Source organism: Silurus aristotelis (genome assembly GCF_946808225.1).
Source record: "Silurus aristotelis genome assembly, chromosome: 10".
In the NCBI taxonomy this organism is placed as follows: domain Eukaryota; kingdom Metazoa; phylum Chordata; class Actinopteri; order Siluriformes; family Siluridae; genus Silurus; species Silurus aristotelis.
The window spans coordinates 29,482,068-29,507,029 of record NC_139583.1 but is presented as its reverse complement, the minus strand read 5'-3'; the positions used below and the strand labels follow the sequence as shown (position 1 = coordinate 29,507,029).

General features: G+C 40.0%; 1 protein-coding gene across 1 annotated transcript in view; it reads left to right on the top strand.

Moving 5' to 3' along the window:
• Nucleotides 1–24,962, top strand: part of kiaa1549lb (KIAA1549-like b) — a 52,974-nt gene that overhangs the window by 18,473 nt on the left and 9,539 nt on the right. Inside the window, exons 3-16 of the mRNA XM_083552847.1 lie at nucleotides 94–585; nucleotides 710–825; nucleotides 3,353–3,572; nucleotides 4,359–4,492; nucleotides 5,071–5,239; nucleotides 10,096–10,155; nucleotides 11,441–11,592; nucleotides 12,552–12,723; nucleotides 15,037–15,200; nucleotides 15,399–15,434; nucleotides 18,537–18,706; nucleotides 19,288–19,418; nucleotides 20,506–20,630; nucleotides 22,270–22,502. Coding sequence (XP_083408973.1) covers nucleotides 94–585; nucleotides 710–825; nucleotides 3,353–3,572; nucleotides 4,359–4,492; nucleotides 5,071–5,239; nucleotides 10,096–10,155; nucleotides 11,441–11,592; nucleotides 12,552–12,723; nucleotides 15,037–15,200; nucleotides 15,399–15,434; nucleotides 18,537–18,706; nucleotides 19,288–19,418; nucleotides 20,506–20,630; nucleotides 22,270–22,502 — 2,374 coding nt within the window. The remainder of the gene's footprint in view (nucleotides 1–93; nucleotides 586–709; nucleotides 826–3,352; nucleotides 3,573–4,358; nucleotides 4,493–5,070; nucleotides 5,240–10,095; nucleotides 10,156–11,440; nucleotides 11,593–12,551; nucleotides 12,724–15,036; nucleotides 15,201–15,398; nucleotides 15,435–18,536; nucleotides 18,707–19,287; nucleotides 19,419–20,505; nucleotides 20,631–22,269; nucleotides 22,503–24,962) is intronic.

Sequence of the window (24,962 nt, the reverse complement as noted above, 5' to 3'; positions counted from 1 at the left end):
CATCAAAGCCCTTGTTTGAGTTCTCTCAGAACTCAGCTCTAATACCATTCCACCTTTTACAGCAAGTGAGTAAAATTCATGTTGTTGTTACAGAAAAGTCTACGCTGGACCAGTGGATGTCTGGGTTTCCATCCTCTGTCCTAACATCTCGAGAGACCAGGCTTCCTGCTAAAGGAAATGACTCTGCTTTACCTACTTTTCAAATGATAAGACCAACATTACCCAACAAAAATATAAACACTTCAATCCAATCAGAACCACTTACCCAGGAACTACCAGCCAGCAAGGTCCCAGAACTCACCCCCATCACCACCATGACAGCCTTCACAACTACCACAGCATCTACTACAACTACACAGCTGACCAGCACAACCCAAGTAACCAGCACCATAGGATCTACCACTTCTGCAACATCCACAACTATAGCAAAGCCTTCCAGAACTATAGCACCAACCTCGTCCCCTAAATGGACTTCCACCACCTTGAGTGTCAGGACCAGTCCACCCAGAACTACAACCATTACCACCACGACTGAAAGTTCTCCACACAGCTGCAACATAACTGACAGGATGTGGGTTAAAACGGGTGAGAATTGTAATGTTAACTTTACTACCATGATGGGTGTCAGCTCTCTCTTAACTTGTGAATTCCATATCTAAGCCTGGTAACTCTAATTCATTCTTTATGTCTTTATGACCTTCTCTGGCAGTTCTGTCTGTCCACATCAGGAGGAATCGACTGGACAATATTTTGAAACACAACCTTCCGAGAGGCCTGACATTGGCACTGACCAAGGTTCTGAATGACAGCAGTGTCCGAGCAAAGGTCAGTTTTATAGAAAGTAAATCAAAGGTGCTTTATAATTATCACATGTACTTTACAGCAAATAGCAATTCTTTCTGTGCATATCCCAGTAATGTTAGGAACATGGGGTCAGAGCTCAGGGTCAGCCATGATACGCAGAGGTTTAAGGGTCTTGCTCAGGGGCCCCAAGAGTAGTAGCTTGGCGATACCAGGGCTTGAACCCCCAACCTTTCGATTAGTAACCCAGAGCTTTAACCAATCAGCTCCTACGTCCCACAACTTAATCTCTCTCTGGGGAACTGCTTTCTATTTTGTGTGGATCCCAAGCAAACACTCTTAGCATGAAGTAATTCAAATAAATTTGAATTAGTTTTAAGCTCCATTATATCAATGTTTGTGCAATTGGAGCATTAGAGGGTCAAGAGCCTTGCTCAGGGTGCCTTTAAGGGAGCTTAGTGGTGGTGGGATTTGAACTCATGACATTCTGAGCAGAAGTCCTACACGATAACCCCTGAGCTACCCATTCCTATTTTCTGTGAAGTCTTGACCTTTTGGTAGAAGTGAACATGTTTTTGGTTAAAATATCTTAGCTTAGCTGGAATGTCAAAAGTCTTCAGACTTCCAGACACTTAACAGTTCCAAGACATCAGTGAAGTGTTTTTGTTCAGCTTCTACTGATTTTAAAATGTTTAACTTGATGCACTCCAATTCCTGTAAAATGTCATAAAAATTGGCCCCGATGATTTTGTTTAATCATATACAGGTAGTCCCTGAGTTGTGATCTTATGATGATGATTGCAATAAAATAAAATTGTAAAAATATTTTTTAAATATATAAAAAAATATTCGTGCAAAAATATTAAGTGTAAATTGCTGTTTTGCTAAATGATGTACTGTAATTTGTTACATTTAGGTATTAATAAATTACAGTACACTACCCAATAATGATGACCACTCTTTAACACTCCTGTGTATGCTAGGCGATGTCTCGACTTAACCCCAAGTTATGATGGGGTCAAGGGTGCACATCTCCATCATAAGGCAGGGAATACCTTTATTAAACAGATTTGTATCTTTTACTAGGGTTGTTCAAATCCATTATTTTTTGTTAACCACTTATTGATTCCCCAGATAAAGATGCAGTGGAAAAGCCAAAGCTACTCTCAGAAGCAACTGTTTCTCATAACATTCTCATATAGAGCACTAACCGTTTAGGTGCTTTCCAAAAATGTTAATCCAGAAGTAACAATAGATAAAAGTCTCCCTGACCGCAAATGACTTCTGTTGATGTTCCTAAAGTTCCTGAGCGGAAATGCAGCTCTCTAATCCCCTAATAATCTCTGGAATCAAGGGAAGTTTGGGCGAGTTTCATCTCCCTGAAACACAATCCCTCAATATCACCTTTATGAGGTGTTGATTACTGACTCAGGCAAAAGGCCAGTTCACATCCTGAGTAACAGAACTCAATTGTATAAGAAATTCTTCAGTTTCCAAACATGACCTCAACACACACACACACACACACACACACACACACACACACACACACACACACACACACACACACACACACACACACACACACACATTTCATGCATGCTGGTTTGTGGGGCCCTCTGTCATTGTATGGTGTCATTCAGAAAGCCGCCCTGTTTTTACCTGTGAAAATATTGTGAAGTACAATGAAATTTCTCCTAAACATTAGTTTCATGGTTTCACGGCATACTGCATACATCAGGCATTTAACATGATAGTGACGTTTTCAAAATAAACTTGATCAAGTTCCTCACTTCACCATTACTTATCGTTTTTTTTAACTCACTGCAACTTGACAATAAAATCACATTCCTTTTCCTCTGGACTTGTACTAAATCACACCACAGCAATGTCTGTTTCATGGGTGTGACTGTACTGAAAATGCTAAGCTTGTGTTTAATCTGCTAATGTTACAAATATTTTACATTTCTACACTTTGGGTGACTTTAAATACATTAAATATATGTATTAAACATAACAGCTATTAAAAAAACAAGAACTGGAATTGAACTAAGCACTGTTATATATTTTGCCTAAGCAGCGCCATGCTAGGTAGATATTATATTATATCATCTCAGCATTCTGCCTTTCCTCAGAGTCATGCTCTTTTTCGGTGTAAAAGGAGATGTTGATAAATACTGACAGTGTTCTAATGGAGTAAGGAAGGAGAGTTGTTCTCCAAAATAAATTTCTAAGAAAGAAAAATTAGCATGCTAATAAACAAGTTGTACATAAAAAATGAAGGAAAATTAAGCGTTATTTTGAACAAATTCAATCAAACAGCTTTAACTCATCAATGCTGGGAAGTGACATAATTTTAATGCTCTCATTTAATACCATCAATTGGTATTTATTGACCAAGATTCAACCCATAAGACTTCTTGTAATCATACATCTTTGTATTCATACTTCTAATGTTCTGGTATATCCAACACCATTCACACGGCCCATTTTGTGCACTTGTAGCATTTTTTTAGGAATTGACCAATTCTCTGATGCTTCATTTCTACAGATCGAAAGTCTGTCCACGATGTCCAATGTGACCGTGGGCTATTACGTAACCCGTGGCAATATGGTTTACACCTCGTCCTTCATCGTGGAGGCTCTGAGCTCCTACGGCATGGACAGGCTAATGGCGGATATCCGGCAGTTTGTGCCAATGGTTCAGGCATTGCCAACCCCAGCAGCCCCCTGGAGGCCAACTCCTACTATTTCACTCATGCTGAAGACAGGTCAGAGACTCAGTGGCTCAGAGATCTGGCACATGTTTAGAGCTTGATTTACGTCCAACAACAGAGACGTTCAGGCAGGAAACTGGGAATAAGCTAATCTAATATTGTTAAATAGAGCATGCGGGATTGTTGCCTTAATCGGTTTGTGTGCTGTTTAATTTCTATGTCACTTTCCCTGTTATTGTGATATTGTATTAAAATGTAATTGCCATCCCAGCAGTAGCTGTCTGCTGAGATGAGATGTTGGCTGGCACCTCATACAGTTTTATCATGCGTCATCATTCCTAGCATGCTGCGTGTGTTTACTCACAGCCATACGCAAGCTCTCGGCCAGGCTTTCAGGGTTTTTAAACAGGATTAGCTCTGATGCTAAAATGTATAAGATGATAAATATTTAGCAATTATCTCAAAGAACAGTAGAAATTATTTAGCTGATGTACAGAACGCTCAAAGGCCCAGGAAGTCGGGCCTGTAAACCCATTATTTTGGAAACAATTCACTGAAGGGTAGTGATGGTCAACCCTGATGTTCACTCTGGATGAACTCCAGATATCCTGGGTAAAAATGGGAGAGCATTGCAAAAGGTCAAGCATCTACTGATCTGAGCTTCATCTCAAAGTGACCAGATGGAAGCTTTTCCTTTCTGTACAGTATTTTAGAATCATGAAGCCTCAAGAACCCGTCGCTGTAGTATCATTGAAAATGCTAATATTTTCCATCATACTGTGCTGTTTGTTTATGTGTGTGTGTAAAAGTGTGTTTAACTGTGTGTTTGTGTAAAAACAGTTCTGAGATTTGTAGGACCAGGAGATGATCTGAGGTCCTGCAGGTTTGCTGAGCTGATGGAGGAGAGACTGGAGAACGCTTTTGCTGAAGCCGAGGCCAAAGTTCTGAATAGTTACAGCACACTCAGTGTAGAGGTGTGATACACACACACACACACACACACACACACACACACACACACACACACACACACACACACACACACACACACACACACACACACATATCTATCTATCTATCTATCTATCTATCTATCTATCTATCTATCTATCTATCTATCTATCTATCTATCTATCTATCTATCTATCTATCTATCTATCTATCTATCTATCAATTTCTGATCAAACAAAACAAAATTAACTCAATGAAGCAAAAAAGATTAAGTGATTTTGATGTGAAAGATTTAAAAAAAGTCAATCTTTCTAAAATGTTTCTATCTTTCCATCAAATCTAATTATTCTCTTTGGGCAATTAAGTTTTATTTTATTCTGGATTCTGATTGGTCAGAAGACACTGTGAGTTGCAGTTTTGGAGACAATCCATGTTGGCTTTTTTTAGTTTTTGATACAATGGCTCTTTGAGGGTTCTTCTAAAAGTTCTTCTAAAGGTTCCAGAACTTTTTTTCAGTAGTGATATTGATTCTAAAGGCAATAAAATAGCAAAATGTCACTATTTATTTCTCTCGCTGATTTTAGCTTTTGTTTTTTATCAGATCCTGAGTGTGTCTCAGTCGGCTGGATCTCCTGCAGTGTCTCTGGTTTACGTGGTGCAGAACAGAACTGAGACTTTGAATGGCACCGCGGCCAGTAACCTGCTAAATCGCCTGACTGCTGAGCTTGTGGGCTACTTCCTGTTTTACCCTCCGCTCATTATAGCAGAACGTAAGGTTTCTTATGGACGTATTTTGTGCATGCTGCATCTTTATTTGTTCGATATTTTCTAGATGATTATTTTCAATATTTAATTATCAATATATTACAATTAGTTACTGTACTGTAAAAAATTTAACATATTTTTTAATTAATGTTGTGTTGCTTGCAAAAGTTGTATACATATGCGATGCGGTTGTATTTGCACATTTCTGTACTAAAGGCATAAAAACACAATACATCATGTTGTATTATTTTTAGAAGCACAGCTTAGCATGGTTCAGGTTGCTACAAAAGGTCAAGAGGAAGCCATCTCGTTGGAAACAGAACAAAATGACTGTTGTCTGGTTAAAGACAGATTGTGGGCCGACATATTTTTCACTCAGTCAGGACGTAATGCAGCTTTTCTTTGTGATACCTGATCGCTTTGATTGCTGCTTATCTCCATTTCACTTCTTACCCTTTTATTTCTGGCTCTCGGACCGGGAAAAATCTGAAATGGCATTTAAAGCAGAAAGGTTATACGGTTATTTTAACAGATAGAGTGAGGATTTCTGGAACAGTAGATGAGACATGAGAGACGAGAGGTCAAGAGCTGATTAAGAAGACTTCTGGAAATACCGAAAAAGAGGGAATGTTTCAAAGATGTGAAAATTCCTTATTCCTAATAAAGTTAGTGTGCTTTGTTGTTAATCTGCAGAGGTGAATTAAATACATGAATTACGTACTTGAGTTAAAATAGAGATAAACTCAATAAAATTCGGCAAAAGTAAAAGTGAGTAAAATTCTTTAAAATATTTGCCTTCAAATGTACTTTAGTATCCAAAGTAGTGATTTATTATAACTATAATGTTCTTATTATAATTTTTATCACAAGACTCTTCATTTAATCACCTCAGTTTATGTGTAAAGACTCAAATGTGACTCTCAGCACACTGATCACTGAATAGAATGATATTAATGACTCAAACACTGATTGATTTCTATTACAATCATCATGAACACAAAACCTTCTTTGATGTTGAACTGATGCTGAACTGTATGTTGGTGATCAGTAGATGCACCGAGCGCCGATCAGAACACGTGTAAAACAGAGCGTGCGCTCGATCCTGATTGGTGACTCGCTGCGTGTTTCACCAGTTACGTTTTTATCCTCGTAAATAAAAAGAAACGACTGATTCCACTAAATGTAGTAAAAAGTACGAGATTTGACTTTTGAAATCTAGTGGTTACAGTAAAAATCTCCTTTAATCGAAACACTTCAGTAAAGTACAGACACGTGAAAAAACTACTTGAGTACACTTAAAAATGACATTTACTTCATTACTGTCCATTACTACTGATCTGTATATGCTACAGTATTGGATTCTGGATTCTGATGGGCCAGGTAACAGAATTTCCATAGTGTTTATAGGAATTTATAAGTGGATGTTCCACATAAACAGATTTAAATGCATCTTAATTATAGATTTGGTGAAGTTTTATGTAAAGAAATATTCATTTATGGAGGGAGTCTCCTGTGTCACGCTTTGTAACAGTCAAATATTACTCTCTCGTTGTAACACAAGATGAAGTTACAGATACAGTAGCTGCAACATTAAAGTGGAAAGAGGTTTTCCTTCTTCCCATCTTGTGCTAAAATTTTCTGTAAGCATGAGGCAGGCCAAGGTGGAGAATGATACTGTTGTACAGGAAGCGAAGGCTGTTTCCTGCCCCTCCTTGCGAAAGGGAACGCATCAATCATTAAATCTAATTAGGAGGGAAAATAATTAACAATGGGGTAGTGCTATATAAGGTGTGTGTGTGTGTGTGTGTGTGTGTGTGTGTGTGTGTGTGTGTGTGTGTATATAAGAAGGTTGTGTATTTTACAGAACCTCAGGCAAATGGGAGGAAAAAACACACTCTCCTACTTAAGGACACATGCTCATGTTTTTTTCGGTTTTGTTCCTGGAGGCTTTATAGATCTTCTGCTATGAAATTTATATGTATATTTTTTATTTAATTGATTGGCTCATACCCCATCAGACTCGTCTCATCAGCTTATTAGCAAAGCCTCCAGGAGCTTCCAGAAAGACTAATACCTCCATTCAAAGTGTTGAAAAAGCCCAGTTTCCTCCATCTGCTGCATGATCTCAAGAGCCATATTAATTTAGTCTCCAAATCTCTCAAGCCTCAAGCCTTTCTTTTTAGTGCTGAGAAAAGCATAAATCTTCTTTCAAACATTCCTAATTGGCTTGTAGCAATCTACAATCTAATCTCCCTAAATGCAAATGTATTTAATATGCAAAAATAAAAAAAAGCTTCATGCTCTTGAATCCACAGAAGAAATAGTCCAAAGCCTGGTTCTGATTTCATGCTCTCTGCTCCAACATGCCCTGAGAGGATGCAGCCGGCCAAAGTTTTTAATCACTCTGTCGATGTGTAACTGAGTCAAACTTTAATTAGGAAATTGCTGCAGGGCTTCACTTCACCAGTACTAATGGTGCACGTGGTGAAATATTTGGAAACGCCTCTGAACCTGAAGGATCAAAGCACTTCACTTTAATACCACGCATCTATTCATTTTTCATTTCATCTTCTCCCGCTTATCCGTAATTCGGGTCGCGGGGGCAGCAGTCTAAGCAGATTCCCCAGACACTTCTCCGTGTCCAGGGATTGGGCTGTCAAGGCCCCTGCCTTCGACTGCTGCCCAATCCTCTCAGCACCGGTCCCTTACGGTCCCTCCTGCAGGTGGTGAGCCCACAGGAAGGCATCTATTCATTTCAATGCATTTTAGCTTTACACAGCTAATGTGGTAAGAAAGAATGAACAAGCCGGTGGTAACTGTGGTGAGGAAAAACTAACTGAGATGCATAAGGAAGAAACCTTGAGAGGAACCAGATTCAAGAGGGAACCTCATCCTTATCTGGGTGGCACAGAATGTCCATTTGTTACAGCTAAACAATGTTAAGGTGCAGTGATGGTGATCAGATCCAAGCTGTAGTCCTGAGTCAGTGTAGCAGACTGTTGACATTAACTACAGTCCAAATCCATCCTCAAAGCTCCTGTTCTTACTCTGGAATTTCATGGATCCCCAGGCTGTTGATGAGAAACCATCCCCAGCGGGTAGACCCGAGGAGAGGGGCAGGAACAGTGGTCACTGGTACCTCAGGAGCATGTTTAACTTGACAGAGAGAGAAAGAGATTATTAAGTCACCTCACTGTTGTATAAACGTTAAGGACACTGTGCAGTTTGGACTCTGGCAAGACTCGCTATGGCAGCATAACTAAAAGTGAGAGTCAGAAGGTAACACCGACATGAGAAATCTCTGGGATTAAAGATGACCCACCACATCATCTCAACAAATGTGAGTGAACATGTGAGAGTGAGGGGACGACAGCATACAAATATTCCAGTTCACCGAACACTCGATATCCTGGATCCCTCCAGATCTGCTCTTTTACCTAAGCAGAATCTACCGATAAAATCTACCAGAATCTACCGCTTGACTAAATAAATGTTTCCAGCCTCGACTTGAACACTGAGACTGTGTCTGAGTCCTGAACACTGATTTGAAGGATTTTCCATAACTGTGGGGTTTATAAGAGAAACATCTGCCCAGTGCTGAAGTCTCCATTATTAGAGGTACCAACAAATAGCCTGCACCTTTTGATCTAAATAGGCATGAAGGATCATATTGGTACACTAAGTTCACTCAGATACTGAGGCTCGAGACCATTAAGTGCTTTATACGTCAGTAGTAGTATTTTATAATCAGTGTGAAATGTAATTGGAAGCAGTGTAGATGATTAAAACAGAGCTGATGTGCTCATATTTTCTATATCTACTGAGGACTTAAAAATAAACTTTAATTTATTTATGCACTTATTTCAACACCCAGACAGTAAAGCATTACAGTAGTCTAATCTAGATGTTACAAAAAAATTTTTTTCTGTAACATCATGTTTCTAATTTTAGCAATATGTCTAAGGTGAAAAAAGGCGATCCTGGTAATATTATTCATATGAGCCTCGAAGGAAACACTAAAGTCAATAATCACACTAAGGTCAAAGATCTTTCTCATCTGGCATTGCTGAAATATAGTGTATATCATCAGCATAGCAACGGAAGTGAATACCATGTTTATGTATAATTTCACCCAGAGGCAACAGATATAAAGAGAAAAGCAGTGGGCCTAAGACAAATCCTTGTGGAACACCAAACTTTACCTCAGAGAGTGTGGAGAACTTACCATATACATCAACAAACTGATAGCGATCAGTCAGATAAGACCTGAGCCAGAAGAGAGCTGTTACCTTTATTCCAACAACGTTCTCCAGTCCAGGAAGGAGGAGATTATGATAATTGGTGTTAAAAGCTGCACTAAAGTCGAGCAAAACAAAACACCGTCTCTCTGCTATAATGAGGCCGAAATCCTGACTGATACATTTCAAAAATGTTATTCCTCAGTAGATGTGAGCAGAACTGGTGTGCTACAAACTTTTCCAGAATCTTGGCGATAAAGGGGAGGTCTGATATTGATCTGTAGTTGGACAGCTGACAAGGGTCAATGTCAGGGGGTTCTAACTGCCAGTTTGAAGGATTTACCAATGATGATGGAAGGTTTACAGGTTTAATTACTTCTGCAATGATCTGTTTGAAGAAACTTGTAGGCAAGTGATCGAGAATACAAGTTGATGATTTTAATGAAGAAATAAATGAAATTAAGTCATTCTCTTACTCTAGGAGTAAAGCTTTGTAATTGATTGTTATAATTACACTGCCTTCTACAGGGTTATTTATAAAATAGTTTGGATTTACATTAATCATCTGGATTTTTTGCCTGATTTTTTTATATTTTATTATTGTATTGTGTCCTCTCACCTAGCTCTGGAGTACCATAACCTCAACACCTCAGCAGCTACCAAGGACTTCTGGGTAATCACAGGTAAGTGATTGAGCACATCTATCAGTAACATTGACTGAAAATGGAAACAAATCAGGAAACGTTGATTTTCTTTCTATATTTGTTTCATTAAGTCAGCAATCATCTTTTGGATCACATTGAAAAAAGAGTCGAACCTATAAAGACAATTTTTTGTTACCAAAAACTGAAAGCTTTGCGTCAAGACATGGCAAACTGTGTTACAGACAATGATTTCTGGAGGTGTTAATGAGCCCATGCAGTGATTTCCCTTTACAGAATCAAGATTGTTTTAAATGCAGTGCCGCCTGAGGGCCCAAAGATCACCGCCATCCAACAGATGACCCTTCCATTTTGCTCAGACATTTCCCCAGATTTTATCCAATCTTTTAATATTATATTTTGTAAATGATAAGATATTTAAAGTCTTTGCAATTGTACATTGAGGAACATTTTCTGATATTGTTCGACAATTTGTAGACGCAGTCTTTCTCAGATTAGTGAAGATTGGTGCCCATCTTTATTTCTGAGAGACTCTGCCTCTCTAAGATACATTATTTAGACCCAGTCATCTTACTGACCTGTTGCCAAATTAACCTCATTAACCTTTTCTTGCATCTGTCCCAAATCTTTTTAGACGTGTTGCTGTCAAAATGACCCTATTTCTTTTCTTAAAATAGTAACTTTTAAATGGTTTCTATTTTCTGTTGTGAGTAAAATAATGGGTTAATGCGACTTGCAAATCATTGCATTCTGTTTTAATTTACATGTCCCTGCTTTTTCAGAATTGGGGATGTAAACAAATCAACACCTTCTGACCAATCAGAATCGAGTATTCAAAAGCACTGTGGTATAATGTGTGATAAACATCACACATATATTCGATATTCCTTTTTTTTTTACTTAATGGGTGTGTTCATAACCAAAACATCTCGTTCTTGTCTTAGATTTGGATTGTAATTGTAATTCTCTTTTAGTTTGGACACCCTCCTTGTAGCCAGAACAATCAAATAAAATTAAAATAAGGGTGGGATACCATAATTAACACTGATATCTCTTGAGAGTGATCAATCGTAAAATTGATGTACTATATATGTGAGTGAGTATAGATTTATGTGAACGTGCCCTCCAGGAGAAGGTAATGATCTCATCAGAAAGAGACTGTATTTCATTGGTTTGCTTGCCTTTCCGGATGGTCGATATTTCTTGAGCTAGTTCTGCTGCAGTGTGATTGGATTAACGACTGCACAGTAGGCAAATAACTAGTAGTCCTGCCTTTCTTGCATGCTTTGTTGCGGTTTGTGTGCAGTGATTCAGGATGTGGAGAACTCGTCTCTGGAGGGTCAGTACCAGAGTTTTGCCAGTCTGATGGAACAGCGCTTGGCAGAACTCTTCATGGTAGCACATCAGCAGGGTGTACGTTTTAAACGAGCCAACACAGTGGGCAGTTACACTGTGCAGGTAACCCTGAGTCTGAATCAAATGTAACAGTTTGAGATTACTTGATGTGTGCTGTGGTTGTGTGATGAAGGTATGGGGGGTATCAAAATGTTTTGAGACGAGCTTTGTGTACAATAAAGTACTTTATTTATTTATTTATGTTCCCACACTCTCACCTTCAAAATAGTCCTCTTGCACAACAAAACATCAATGATCATGCAGTGGTCCATTTACATAGCGAAAGTAAAGATTTGGATATACAGAGAAATCAGCTACAGTGATTGTAGACCTACAGAATAATCCATGAGAGTGTGTCAGCAGAACACAGATAGTCATGAAACTTGACAAATCATAAACCATTTTTAAGCTGTAATGGGGTCTAAATAAAATGGTACCAGGATGGAGTGACTGGTTAAGGCATCCACAGCCAATATTCACTGCAGAATCAGTCAGGTTTCTGTTCAACTATTGCATGTAGAAAAAAACAAACATAAACATCAAGACCAAGATGCTCTTCAACCACTGCTGTATGGATCAGAGGTCTGGACTTTGCCCAGATAATTTACATATTTATTTAACAAATCCTGGGAATCCCCCTCCTCAATTATTTTAAAAATAAGACCACCCTAGTATCATCCTTGAACAACCAACAAATGAGAAGGAAATCCAGAGATGAATCTTCAGATATTTGACCATATATGCAGGATTAATTCAGATGTATGAACACACACACTTCACTGTAGACAATACCACCATCAGCATTGAAGAAAACATGGTCCAGGTACTTTTAAAACCTTTCCAAAACAAGTCTTGATGATATTGGCCTTGACTGAGAAGCATGAAGCAGTAGAATCTCAAAGCAATGGACTTGCTCTCTGAGCAAGACTCTAGCTAGGGACCAAAGATTGTAGTTATGACAAATTTGGTGTATAATGTTCACATTCTCTAATCTCTTCTGTGTGCTGTCTCTTTGATCTCAGATGGTTGGCATGAGGCGAGTGGTAGGACCAAAAAACCCCGCTGAACTTACTTACTACGTGCAGTTGAATGGAATGCCACTCCCTGGTACAACTGCAGCTAAATTCCTGAACACTGTGGACTCCCAGACCATGGCTCTGACACTTGGGTATTTTGTCCAGCTCCAAGCTGAAGGTTTGTTACTATTTCTGTTCTTACTTAAAGTCAGTGCTTTGCTCCTGCCTGGCTTACTGATAGATTAAACTGCTAGCTTAGGGATTCTGCTTGAAAATTAGTGTTTCTACACTTATCCTCTAAACCATTTTCATATGTAACAGGGATTTGATTGAGCCCCCCACATACATTCTTGTATTCAGAGGTGCTAGAAACCACTTCAATTCTCCACAGGAGAGAGAGAAGGAGGAAGCACTGAACCTCAGCAAGAAATCAAGAAAGATAAATCTCCTATAACAGGGAACAATTCCTACAACACATAGGATGTGGGATTATATCAGAAACATATCACATGCACTGCCTCAGGCATGCACAAACACAAGCATTAGCTTAAACACATCCATCAGCACATACTGGGATCAAAGAGGATTAGAATCACATCTGAATATTTATTGAAATTTAGTGCACCGAACAACTACAAAAAGTTGATGGGTTATTTTTGGATTGGAATTCCATAGTACTGGGACCAGGGTTCTGTGGGACTGGAGCTGTGGTTCAGTGGGAATGGGATTCTGAAGAACTGGGGTTCTTTGGGGAAGAATGATTCTGAGGGACCCTGATTGGGGTTTTGTAGGAAAGGGTTTATGTGGGACTGAAACTGGGGTTCTGTGGGAATGAGATTCTGTAAGACTGGGATTCTGAGGGACCTTGACTGGGGTTCTGTGAGACTGGGATTCTGTGACACTGTGACTGGGGTTTTGTGGGACAGTGATTCTGCGGGACATTCACTGAGCTCTGTGCTGCAGGTAATCTGTGAGACTGAGACCGGGGTTCTTTAGGACTGGGGTTTTGTGGGACCGAAACTGGGGTTTTGTGGGACCAAGACTGGCTTGCTGTGGGATGGGGGTTCTGTGAAAGTGGGTTTCTGTGGACTAGGGTTTTGTGGGACCGAATTTGGGGTTTTGTGGGAAAGGTATTTTGTGGGACAGGTGTTTTGTGAGACCAAGACTGGCTTTCTGTGGGATTGGGGTTCTGTGAGAGTGGGTTTCTGTGGGACAAGGATTCTGTGGGACTGGGGTTCTGTGGAACAAAGTCTGGAAAAGCATATCATCATATCATCTATGCAAGCAGTTGGTTATGAGAAAAATATTAAATAAGCTCTAATTCACTCTTTCAATATCTTTGAAAATGAAATAGTGGATTTCAGAGACAGATGATGTAGGTTCCCTTTCAGGAACTCAAGCTGAGTCGGAAAGCTTTGGGAACGCGACTGCGTTGTCCATGCTTTGAGTCTAATCAGTCAAATCAGTTCGTCATGCTTACGAACCCGATAGCGAGGAGCTCCTGGAGGTTGTGACACGTGCCGTTCAGAAGCTCGATGTAGCTTGGCCGGCCGGTGAGCATAAAGCCCCTCCCTCGGGCAAGCATCACAGCCTCCGCTTCGGGGCTTGCCATTTTTCCCTGACTTGGACACCAAGGTGGCCAGTTTTCTGAGATTTTCAAAGTTCCGAGTTTTCTGCGGGCCACAAAGGAGACCGCTAAGGCCATCGGCTGGTCTATGGCCACCCTAATAGCCATTGAGAGACTTCTCTGGCTTACCCTGTCCAAAATACCAGACAGGGACAGAGTCGTGCTGCTGGACGCCAATGTCAAAACGTCCGGTTTGGCGACGCCATTTATTTGGTAGTTAACACGTTCCAGGAGTCCAAGAGACAATCGGCGGCGTTCCAGCAGTATCTCCAATGCCGCTCTCATGCGGCTGTTTGGCAGGTGCAGCCCCAACCCCAACCCCAACTCATCACTTTGTACCACCAAGTGCACAGAAAGAGCATTGCAACACGCTCTCCTTTTGTGGCATCTCACACGGTGCCCTGGGTCAAGCCCCGTGAGGTGATGGATCTGAGGACTGTCTTTTCTGAGAAGAGGGCTACAGCCAAAAAGGTCCTGACCTGTCCTGTGGAGGGATGGCCAGGGGGCATGTAGCACTGCTTTTTTTTCGGTGCCCGCTTCCCTCCGGCCAATTCAGCGACCTGGCTCAAAAACCCTGCCACGAATGTGCTTCAGCACATGGCCAGCTCCCTGAGTTCCTGAAAGGGAACGTCTCTTCCTTCACGGTTACAGAAGCTGAAGCAGTCTTCTCTCCAGGTACGCTTTATAGTCCCTGGTCGTGACGTCACCCCGTTGGTGACAGCCTGTTTTCAATTTTGACTGTTTAGACTCATTACTCAGAGCATGGACCACGCAGTCACGTTCCCAAATGTTCCGAAGCAGCGTCTCGTTCCCTCAGGGAACTATGGTTACATACGTAAACTTTTGTATCCTTTCATCATACAGCTGTGGTGAAGGGCCCTTCCAACAACCTCTGGATCATCGCCTCTGTTCTGGCTCCTATCAGCATCGTCACCATCATCATCATCATCATCACCGCTGTTCTGTGTCACAAAAACAAGAGCGACTTTAAAACTGACGGAATTGGAAACCTGAATCCACGGGTTAAGGTGCAGAAACTGAGACTGGGTGGAGCTTTTCTGCCTTCCTTATGCTCCTCATAGTATTATTGTTATTTTAATTTTTATTGTTGTCATTATTATTATTATAACCTGCACTATTTTGCAGTTAGCACCTGCTAACTAGAGTACTAGAGAAAGAGATGTTGTAGATAATGTAGGCTCTTTGCATTGTTCTTTCTCCTGCAGACGACATACAGGAGGGACATGAGTTACTATCACCAGGTAGGTACAATACACACTGATCACCGCTGAGGGTTACAACTTTTGCTACATTCTTGGACAGTTTACAAGGTGATGCTTTCTTAAAAATGCTGTTTGTCTGTGTCTCTGTTTGTGTGTGTGTGTGTGTGTGTGTGTGTGTGTGTGTGTGTGTGTGTGTGTGTGAAGACCCAAATAAGTGGAGTATGTATTGGGAACAAGGTCAGAAATTCTCTGAAGGTTTTTTGTGAAAGTAGGCCAGTCTGTGCTATACAGGGTACCAAGTTGTCTAAGATAAAAAAAAGTACATTAATAAATTAATTAGAAAACAGCTATACTTCAGATTCCTCCTGCTAACATTGCTATTTATTCATTGATATTTTGCTTGTTTTCTCGATTACAAAACAACATAATCTGATCTAATGAGACATTTTTTATTATCCACTTCTCAGGTTCTGACCCATTTTATCCCACTGTGACCTCATTTGTTCACAAATTTTGTGCAAAACATTAATTTCCATTAAATATTTGTAGTTTAAAATAATCAAATGAAATGTCTATAATTATAGCACCTGCAAAAAGAGTTGTTTTTTTCTATGTAACAAACTCAGTAAAGGACAAAAACACAAGAATTGGACAGTAAATGACTAAAAGTTCTGTGGAGTCCAAATTGAACATTTTTGTCTCTAACAGAAGAACTTGTGTAAGATGAAGTACAGGAGAGAAGATATGATCAGACTCCCTCACCCCCACACTCACACATGGAGGTGTAAGTTTAATGGTTTGGGGTTGTTTTGGAGCAGTGAAGGTTCCGGAAAGTGAAAAGAATCCTAAACAACATGGCTGCTATTCCACACTTCAACATCATGCAGTTCCGTCTGGACTGCGGCTCATCAGGATCGACTTCACCGTACAAGAAGTCGATGAGCCGAAGCGATAAACACGTCTGAGTTCTGTACGTGTTATTTAGAGAGCAGACAGACATCTGGAGTGATATCTATCACCTGCCCAGACACCACACCTCAATCCTACAGAACTGCTCTGAGATGAAGAAGCAAATCTCCAACCAGTGAAGACCATGAGTGAGTTTTCAGCTAATGTTTGGAGAAACGACGTGTCCAGATACTGAGAGTGTGTAAAACTGTTCTTCATGCAAAAGGAGGATTTTTTAATGAGAATCAAGTGGAACATCTAAACATTTATAGATTTGTTTGGTCATAGTAAATCTTCAGAATGTTACTTTACTGAGTTTGTTGCATAGAAACAAAAGGAACATGAATGTGTCTCTCAAACACTATAAAAAAACTTTCCACACTTTTCACAGAAACGAAATATTATTTTATTTATACTTCTTTATAAATCTGTTCAAGTTGATTGTTCGGAAATGAGTTTAAAGTGCTAAAATTAGGTTTTACTCTGTCTTTATGAATGTATTTATTTACTGTACATGCTGTTTCTCACTGTGCACGTTTAATATGACAGCTATGAGTAAATGAGCTGTAATGTATTTTATTTCCTGTGACTACTGATTTAATTGTGGCCTAATTTAATTAAAGGGGCTTGAAATTTAATCCAGTTATTCTAAGTTCTAGAAAAATTTAATTATTTAATCAAAGCAACCTTCATATCCAGACACAACTTACTTTCCTGAGTATTAGTATAATGCACTATGTATCTGACTTTACTAACTTAAGGCTGAATTAATCCCCACAAAATCTAGTGGAACATCTTCCCAGAAGAGTGGATAAACTTATAAGAGGAATTGGGACTGAATGTGGAATGTGATGTTTTAGAAAAATCTAAAATCCAACCAATTTTATTGTCAGGTTTTTTTTTTTTTTGCTTATATATGTGTCAATAGAACTCAAACCTAAAGCTAATCATCACTGAATACATTGACACTGAATTCTGAAATTTGTTTGGTCAGTAAATCTAAAATCTCTAAAGTCAGCTCTGTTTATATGAATGTACCGTTCTCATGTTATCGTTTCCATAGTTAAAATAGTCATTTCCTTATTAACGTGGATTTAATGTGGTGAATTTTCATGTATGGAAAAATGTACTTAATTAACATTCATGGAAGGAGTCTCCAGTGTCAGGATCAGTCAAATGTGAAACTGCAGCTATAAATTTTGCGACATTTTCAGGATAGAAGACTTCGTTGAGAAAGAATGAAGAAGTGTAAAGGAATGAGTGTTTATAGCTGCTATAATATCAATGAAAACATTAAATATAACTGTAAACAAAGATAAACTAAAAATATCAGACATTATTTGTCTTTTATTATTATAAATGTTTTAACTGCCAAATTACCATCCTTATTTATGTATTTGTTTATTTGTATGTTTGTTTGTGTATTTATTTATTTTAACTGAAATGAAGTTTCTCTTCCATCACCAAGTGAAAAAACAGAAGAGTCTTCAATAAAAAAATGACCCACTAGTTTGTTAAAACAAAACAAACACAATTAATTAATTGATTGGTTGATTGGATGATTGATTAGATTTATTTAATGATTAAATATCAATTAAAAAAGTAATACAATTATTGTAATTAATTTAATTAATTGAAGGTTGTGAAAAGTTACTTGAGCATCAGATGATGGTAAATAATTCAAACCTTTTAGACTCGTACACTTTTTGTCACATGGCCAAGCAAGAAAAACAAATATGGAGGACAAAGTTTAGTAAAAAAAAAAAAAAATGTAATGTTGTTGGTGGAACTTTTCTCAACGTTACGTCACACAATCAGCTCGAATCCCCTGCAAACATGAGCAACTTCACCAGAGTTACACCAATCACTATTCCATCTGCATTACTCGTTATGATAAATCTATCGTACACATGGTTGTTAGCTGATGCTAGCTAACACTGGTATTGGAATCAGTGTCCAATCAGATGTTTAGTTTATGCAGTGAGTGTTTAGGATCTGTGAAGATACTGCGTAATGATTTTCCTCAGCTGAGCAGCAGCATGTCGAGAACATCATATGACACTTATGAATTATTTATGATCTGTGTGTGTGTGTGTGTGTGTGTGTGTGTGTGTGTGTGTGTAATAGAGTGTATATTGTGTATATAAATTCCTCCTGATAATCTGATGATATTTGATTGTGTTCCTGCTGAAGCCGGTGCAGGGATTCGATTACGCGAAGCAGCATTTGGGTCAGCTGGGGTCGGACGACGACAGCGCACCCCTTCCTCAGGCTCCACTCCAGATCCGGGACGCCTCTCTCAAGGTCATTCACCCGGACGGTACCAACTCCAAAAAGACCATCGGTGGAGAAATTAGGAAAAGGTTTATATATAAAACTGCTTTGTGAGTTAATCTGAGATTTCAGGTGTACAGGAGAGAGAGAGAGAGAGAGAGAGAGAGAGAGAGAGAGAGAGAGAGAGACAGACAGACAGACAGACAGAGAGACAGACAAAGAGACAGACAGAAATCGACAGAATCACAGACAGAGATTTAGAGAGACAGAGACAAAAAGACACAGAAAAACAAACAGAGAGAGCGAGAGACAGAAAGACAGACCGAGAGAGACACAGAAAGAGTATGAGATTATGAAATAGAAACAGACAGGTATAGTCAGACAGAAAGACAGACAGATAGACAGAATCAAAGAGACAGAACACATAGAGACAGAGACAAAAAGACACAGATAGACAGACACAGAGAACGACAAAAAGTCAAACAGAGACACAGAAAGATAACAACAGACAAACATCAGAGAAACACAGAGAGACAGAGACAGACAGAGACAGACAGACAGAGTCATAGAGTCAGAGAAAGACACTGAAAAAGACTGAGAGACAAACCAGAGTGACTTTAGCATGCCTGCACATAAACCTGTGGCGTCTTGTTGCTATGGTTACCCGCAGCAGGTTGCCAAGCGAGGACGGTTCTGCGGTCAGCGTGGAGTCGGTGAGGCCCGTCTCAGTGCGAGGATCCTCGGTGAAGAAAATCTCCACACAGCAAAACCTCACGAAGGAGGAAAGTAAGAAGAGGACAGGTGAGATAGAGAACACACACACACACACACACACACACACACACACACACACACACACACACACACACACACACACACACACACACACACATCTCTCTTCACGCAGGATCACACACTATCTGAGAAAAACAGATGCTTTCCTCGCACGTAATTAGCTGTCATGTAGAGTTCTCCCGCACGCTGCGTTAGTGTTGCAGGGAGTGTGTAGAGAACACCGTCGCAGCCATATGCTGCCTCGACTTCCTCCGCCGACACACACTGCGTCTGACCTTACAGGTACAACGGGAGAGGAACATCTACTGATGAATCTCAGAAACAATCATGTCTTTTTCCTTCTCTGTAATAATGAGCGTGTTTCACGTGCTTCACGTGTTTCAAGTGAGACTGATACACAGACTTCAGAAAAAGGGGTTACTGCTATAAAATATATGAGTTAGTATCAATAAGTTTTGAGCCTCGAAGAAACTTCTAGTAACTTTTAGTAACTTCTTAAAATGTTTACAAGAAAGTACTTTATTTATCTAAATTTTCAAACTATAACCTTCAAAATAGTCTGCTTGCACAGCATTACGGGGTTAGGGTTAGCTGCCACTTCTGAAATGTGTCCTGGAAGTCTTCCTTTCAAAGCGTGTCAAGCACCTTCTGGGATTCACACTGGATCTCCACAACGGTGTCAAAACAGCAACCTTAGAGCTGGACCTTCAGCTTTGGTAAGAGGGCGAAGTCTGTAGGAGCCAAATCTGGCGAGTAGTGTGGGTGCGGAAGTGAGATTGTGTCGTTTCCATTGAGAAACTCACATGTGAGTGCGCACGTGGTCAGAATACTGCTCCAGATGTATATAGGATGATTTCTTTTGGCACACTGACTCATGAAGGTCGGTGCTCCCTGTGACTGTGCATGCAGCCTTGAGCTGTCATCTGATGGCGTGTTACAAAACTAGTCTCGAAACTTTCCAATTCCATCTCGTATAAAAGGATTCCTATAAGTGCAATACCACTTTTCAACACAGGGCACAACACAGCACAATGACACAGAGTTTCAAATGCTGAGAAAGGTGTGAGTTCATGATGTGTGTGTGATTTGGTAGATCCATATGACACGTCATCAGGATCTCTGCAGCTCATCTCCGTAAAGCAGATCGCAGCCCCGCCGGCATACTCGCAACCTGCCTCTTCTGACCGCAGTCAAGATTCAGCCGTCCTGAATGGCGAGGTAAAAAATTATTAAAACATTTTTTAGGATTATCGGCACCCATGAAAAGTGCTGCTGTGTTTCCTTTGGAGATTCTAACAGGTTATAATTGTATTAAAACATTTTCTATCCTTAAGCCATTTCTGTTAATTGATGCTAATTATCCTGCTGAAAAATCAATTTATGGCTGTAACCTCATGGCAGAGGTTGTTTCACCAAACAGTACAGATTCTTTAGTGCTGCTTGTTATGGGTTTTGCCTTCATCAATTCATTTGGGTTCAATAGACATTGTCTCAAAGTAGCAGTATAGCGATAAAGAGGTTATACATTTGGAGTGTATAAGTTTAGTGCCTATAAGTTTGTTCCTTATAATTATAAGTTCATCCCTAAACCTTGAGAGGAACCAGAATCAAAATGAAACCCGTCCTCATCCTCAACACTGAATGTCAGTTTATTACAGATCTATAACTGTTGGTGAACTGTTCAGTAATCGGTGCTGAAATGCAAACTGTGGTCCTGATCACATTGTAGCAGACTGCTGATATTGATTACAGTCCAAATCCATTCTCTCAAGTTCTTGAATTGTGGAACCATCTTCTACTTCATCCAGAGGTAAATGAATCAACCAAAAAAACTTTTTTTTTTTTATGTGAGAAGCGTCATGCATTTGTTTCTACTCGACGTTTATTTACTTTTATTCGTCTCTTTCACAGGTGAGAATGAATTTCCCTTCTTTTTTTTAAAATAAATTTTAATGTAGTAGAAAGTGACACAACAATTTCAGGCTTTTATGGTCGAATGTGGTCATGTGACTACAAATACCTCTTTGTTCTTGAAAATCTACATTCACACTACAACAAGCATGAAAATGGCATCTTCAGGCGTCTTCATTAAGTGTTTATGGAAAGGTTTTGCTGGACAGAAACACTGTCTCAGTATGAATGCAGCGCCTAATCAATAATCTTTCGAACTGCTCTGATTGGATGTGGACGTAGCCTCAGTTATCAGTGCCTTGCTTCTGAATGGAGTTCTGTGGATGTTCTCCACATTCTGTACACAGCCTATGTTACTTGAGGTTACTGTGCAGGCTTAAGCTCAACTACTTAAGCTGAACTATGATTTGGACTGTGATTTGCTACAATGGTTTAAGGCTGCAAATACCATGAAAAGTTTTGCACTTAAGTGTCTATCAGTGAACAGCTGATAACCTCAATGATGACTGAACTCTAATGAGTGGACATTTGGTTTTACCTAAATAACCATGGCTTCCCTTTAGAGTCTGGTTCCTCCAATGGTTTCTTCATCATCTCAGAGAGGTTCCACTGAAGGATTTTTATTAGTCAGAATGTGTTGATTTCTTTTTTCTTAGGAACCGAATATGTAACAGCGGGTTTATGCTCCAGATCTCATGCAGTAAACAAACGCACCCAGTGCATGTCTACTGTATTCTGGTCTTGTTCGCTAAAATTAGCATTTAAAAAAAAAATCTATGACCTATTTCCCTTGAGCTTGTAAATTAAGTTGACCAATGGGAAATCAAGGATTTAGTGCTCTTCTTTCTTCTTTCTTTTATTTAGTGCTTTTGGATAAACCACTCCCCCCCCCCCTCTCTCTCCATCCCTTTTTCTCTTTCCCTCCCTTTTCTTTCCCTCTCCTCAGGTGAATTTGGCTCTGAAGCAGAAGTCAGACATTGAGCATTACAGAAACAAGTTGAGGCTAAAAGCCAAGAGGAAAGGTTACTACGACTTCCCATCGGGCGAGAACAACGCAAGCTCCAAACCTCCGAGACACGAAAGTGAGAAAGCCGAACGCACACCGGTTACACGGCCGTCCAGCAGAACGCCGGAGTATGAGGATGACCGGAGCTCCACTTATGTCAAATCTCGCAGGAGGTTAGTGTGTCATCATACACCATCATTATTATCTTATAAGATCAGATAAGATCAACCAAGATAAGATAAGATAAGATCAGATAAGATAAGATAAGATAAGATAAGATAAGATAAGATAAGATAAGATAAGATAAGATAAGATAAGATAAGACATACCTTCATTCGTCCCACAGTGGGGAAATTTCTGTGTAACAGCAGCAAAGAAAAGAAATGTGCAAATATATAAAAAGATCACGTATCTAAGTGTTTTCTTATTGCCATATATTTTCTTACCTGAGGTCTAACCCCTGTTTCAATAGACTTAGATTGATATTTGGTATGAATGGAAACGGGCAAATGGTCTAACGTGGAGAACCTATCTCTGGTAATTACCTTGAGGCTGTGTACAGACAGTGTGACACTGTGTACAGAATGTGTTTGGATTGAATCGCCATATTACTTCCTGTTTCTGCTTTTGTTGATACTATTATATGAGGTCTTATCAAAAAGTTTTGAGACAATTGGTGTAACTGGTGACGTTCCCACGTCTGCGATTTCATCATGGACAGCAAGTTAGAACAAAGAGCACACAGTCACTTTATACCACACCACACCGCACACGGTCACTTTATACCACACCACACCGCACACGGTCACTTTATACCACACCACACCGCACACGGTCACTTTATACCACACCACACCGCACACGGTCACTTTATACCACACCACACCGCACACGGTCACTTTATACCACACCACAGCGCACACGGTCACCTTATACCACACCACAGCGCACACGGTCACTTTATACCACACCACACCGCACACGGTCACTTTATACCACACCACACCGCACACGGTCACTTTATACCACACCACACCACACCGCACACGGTCACTTTATACCACACCACACCGCACACGGTCACTTTATACCACACCACACCGCACACGGTCACTTTATACCACACCACACCGCACACGGTCACCTTATACCACACCACAGCGCACACGGTCACTTTATACCACACCACACCGCACACGGTCACTTTATACCACACCACACCGCACACGGTCACTTTATACCACACCACACCACACCGCACACGGTCACTTTATACCACACCACACCGCACACGGTCACTTTATACCACACCACACCGCACACGGTCACTTTATACCACACCACACCGCACACGGTCACTTTATACCACACCACAGCGCACACGGTCACTTTATACCACACCACACCACACCGCACACGGTCACTTTATACCACACCACACCGCACACGGTCACTTTATACCACACCACACCGCACACGGTCACCTTATACCACACCACAGCGCACACGGTCACTTTATACCACACCACACCGCACACGGTCACTTTAAGGACAATCACATCAACCACCTTATGTGATTACTGTTTACTGTCATAAGCATACCCTGTATATACACTTTTCCTCATATATATCTTTATGTACAGTATTTTATATCTTACATTGTTTATACCAGGGGTCACCAACCTTTTTGAAACTGAGAGCTACTTTTTGGGTACCAATTAATGTGAAGGGCTACCAGTTTAATATACACAGTTTTCAGTTTGATCTGATCTATGTAAAAACATTGATCATGTTAATGATTTCTCATAATAATTATCAACAATGATTTAACAAAGTAGGAAACAGCTATTTTTGGAAAAGGCCCACGGGCTACTCATGTAGTCCAAGTTGGTGACCCCTGGTTTATACTCTTTATATATCTGCCTTCTTTTTCCTTGTTTTATTTTTCTCCCCATTCTATTCCCTCATGCCGGACAGTCGTAATAAACATTTCACTGCATGTCGTACTCTGTATGTATGTTGATGTGACAAATAAAATTTGATTTGATTTGATTTGAAAGGGAATAATAAAAAACAACAAAATCATAAACTTGAAAAATTTGAGGGCACATGGTGTATGGAATTCTGTTCAGAATTTGTGGTTACGGTGCCCTGCCTCCAAACAAGCCCTGAATCCATCATGGATGCCAATTAAAAATAAAAAAATCTTGGGCCACAGTACTACAGCAGGGTATCATTGCTGCCTCATGGCTGTAGGGTCCCTGGTGCTCTTAGGTTACTGCCTGTGTGATGCCTGTGCCTGTCTGGATGTTTATGTGCTGTTTGTGAGGAAATTCAGGACCTCTCCACTTCACATAGTCTTCCTTTTGATGAAGAAACACCAACTTTGGATGTCCTAAAAGTCTATAGACTGGACCAGTCTTGCACAGAACCATCTTAGTTCTGAACCAAGGCTACAATTGAAGTAAAAATGTGTAACACAACACCAGCATAATCATACGATTCAGATGTTCCTCTGATTCTACAGGTATCAATAATTACTTTTATCTTGTCCCTTATGATCCAGACAGTTTCACTCTTACAAGTAAACAGCCGGAATATTCTTAAATTAAACATGCAGTGGCTTTGGACGG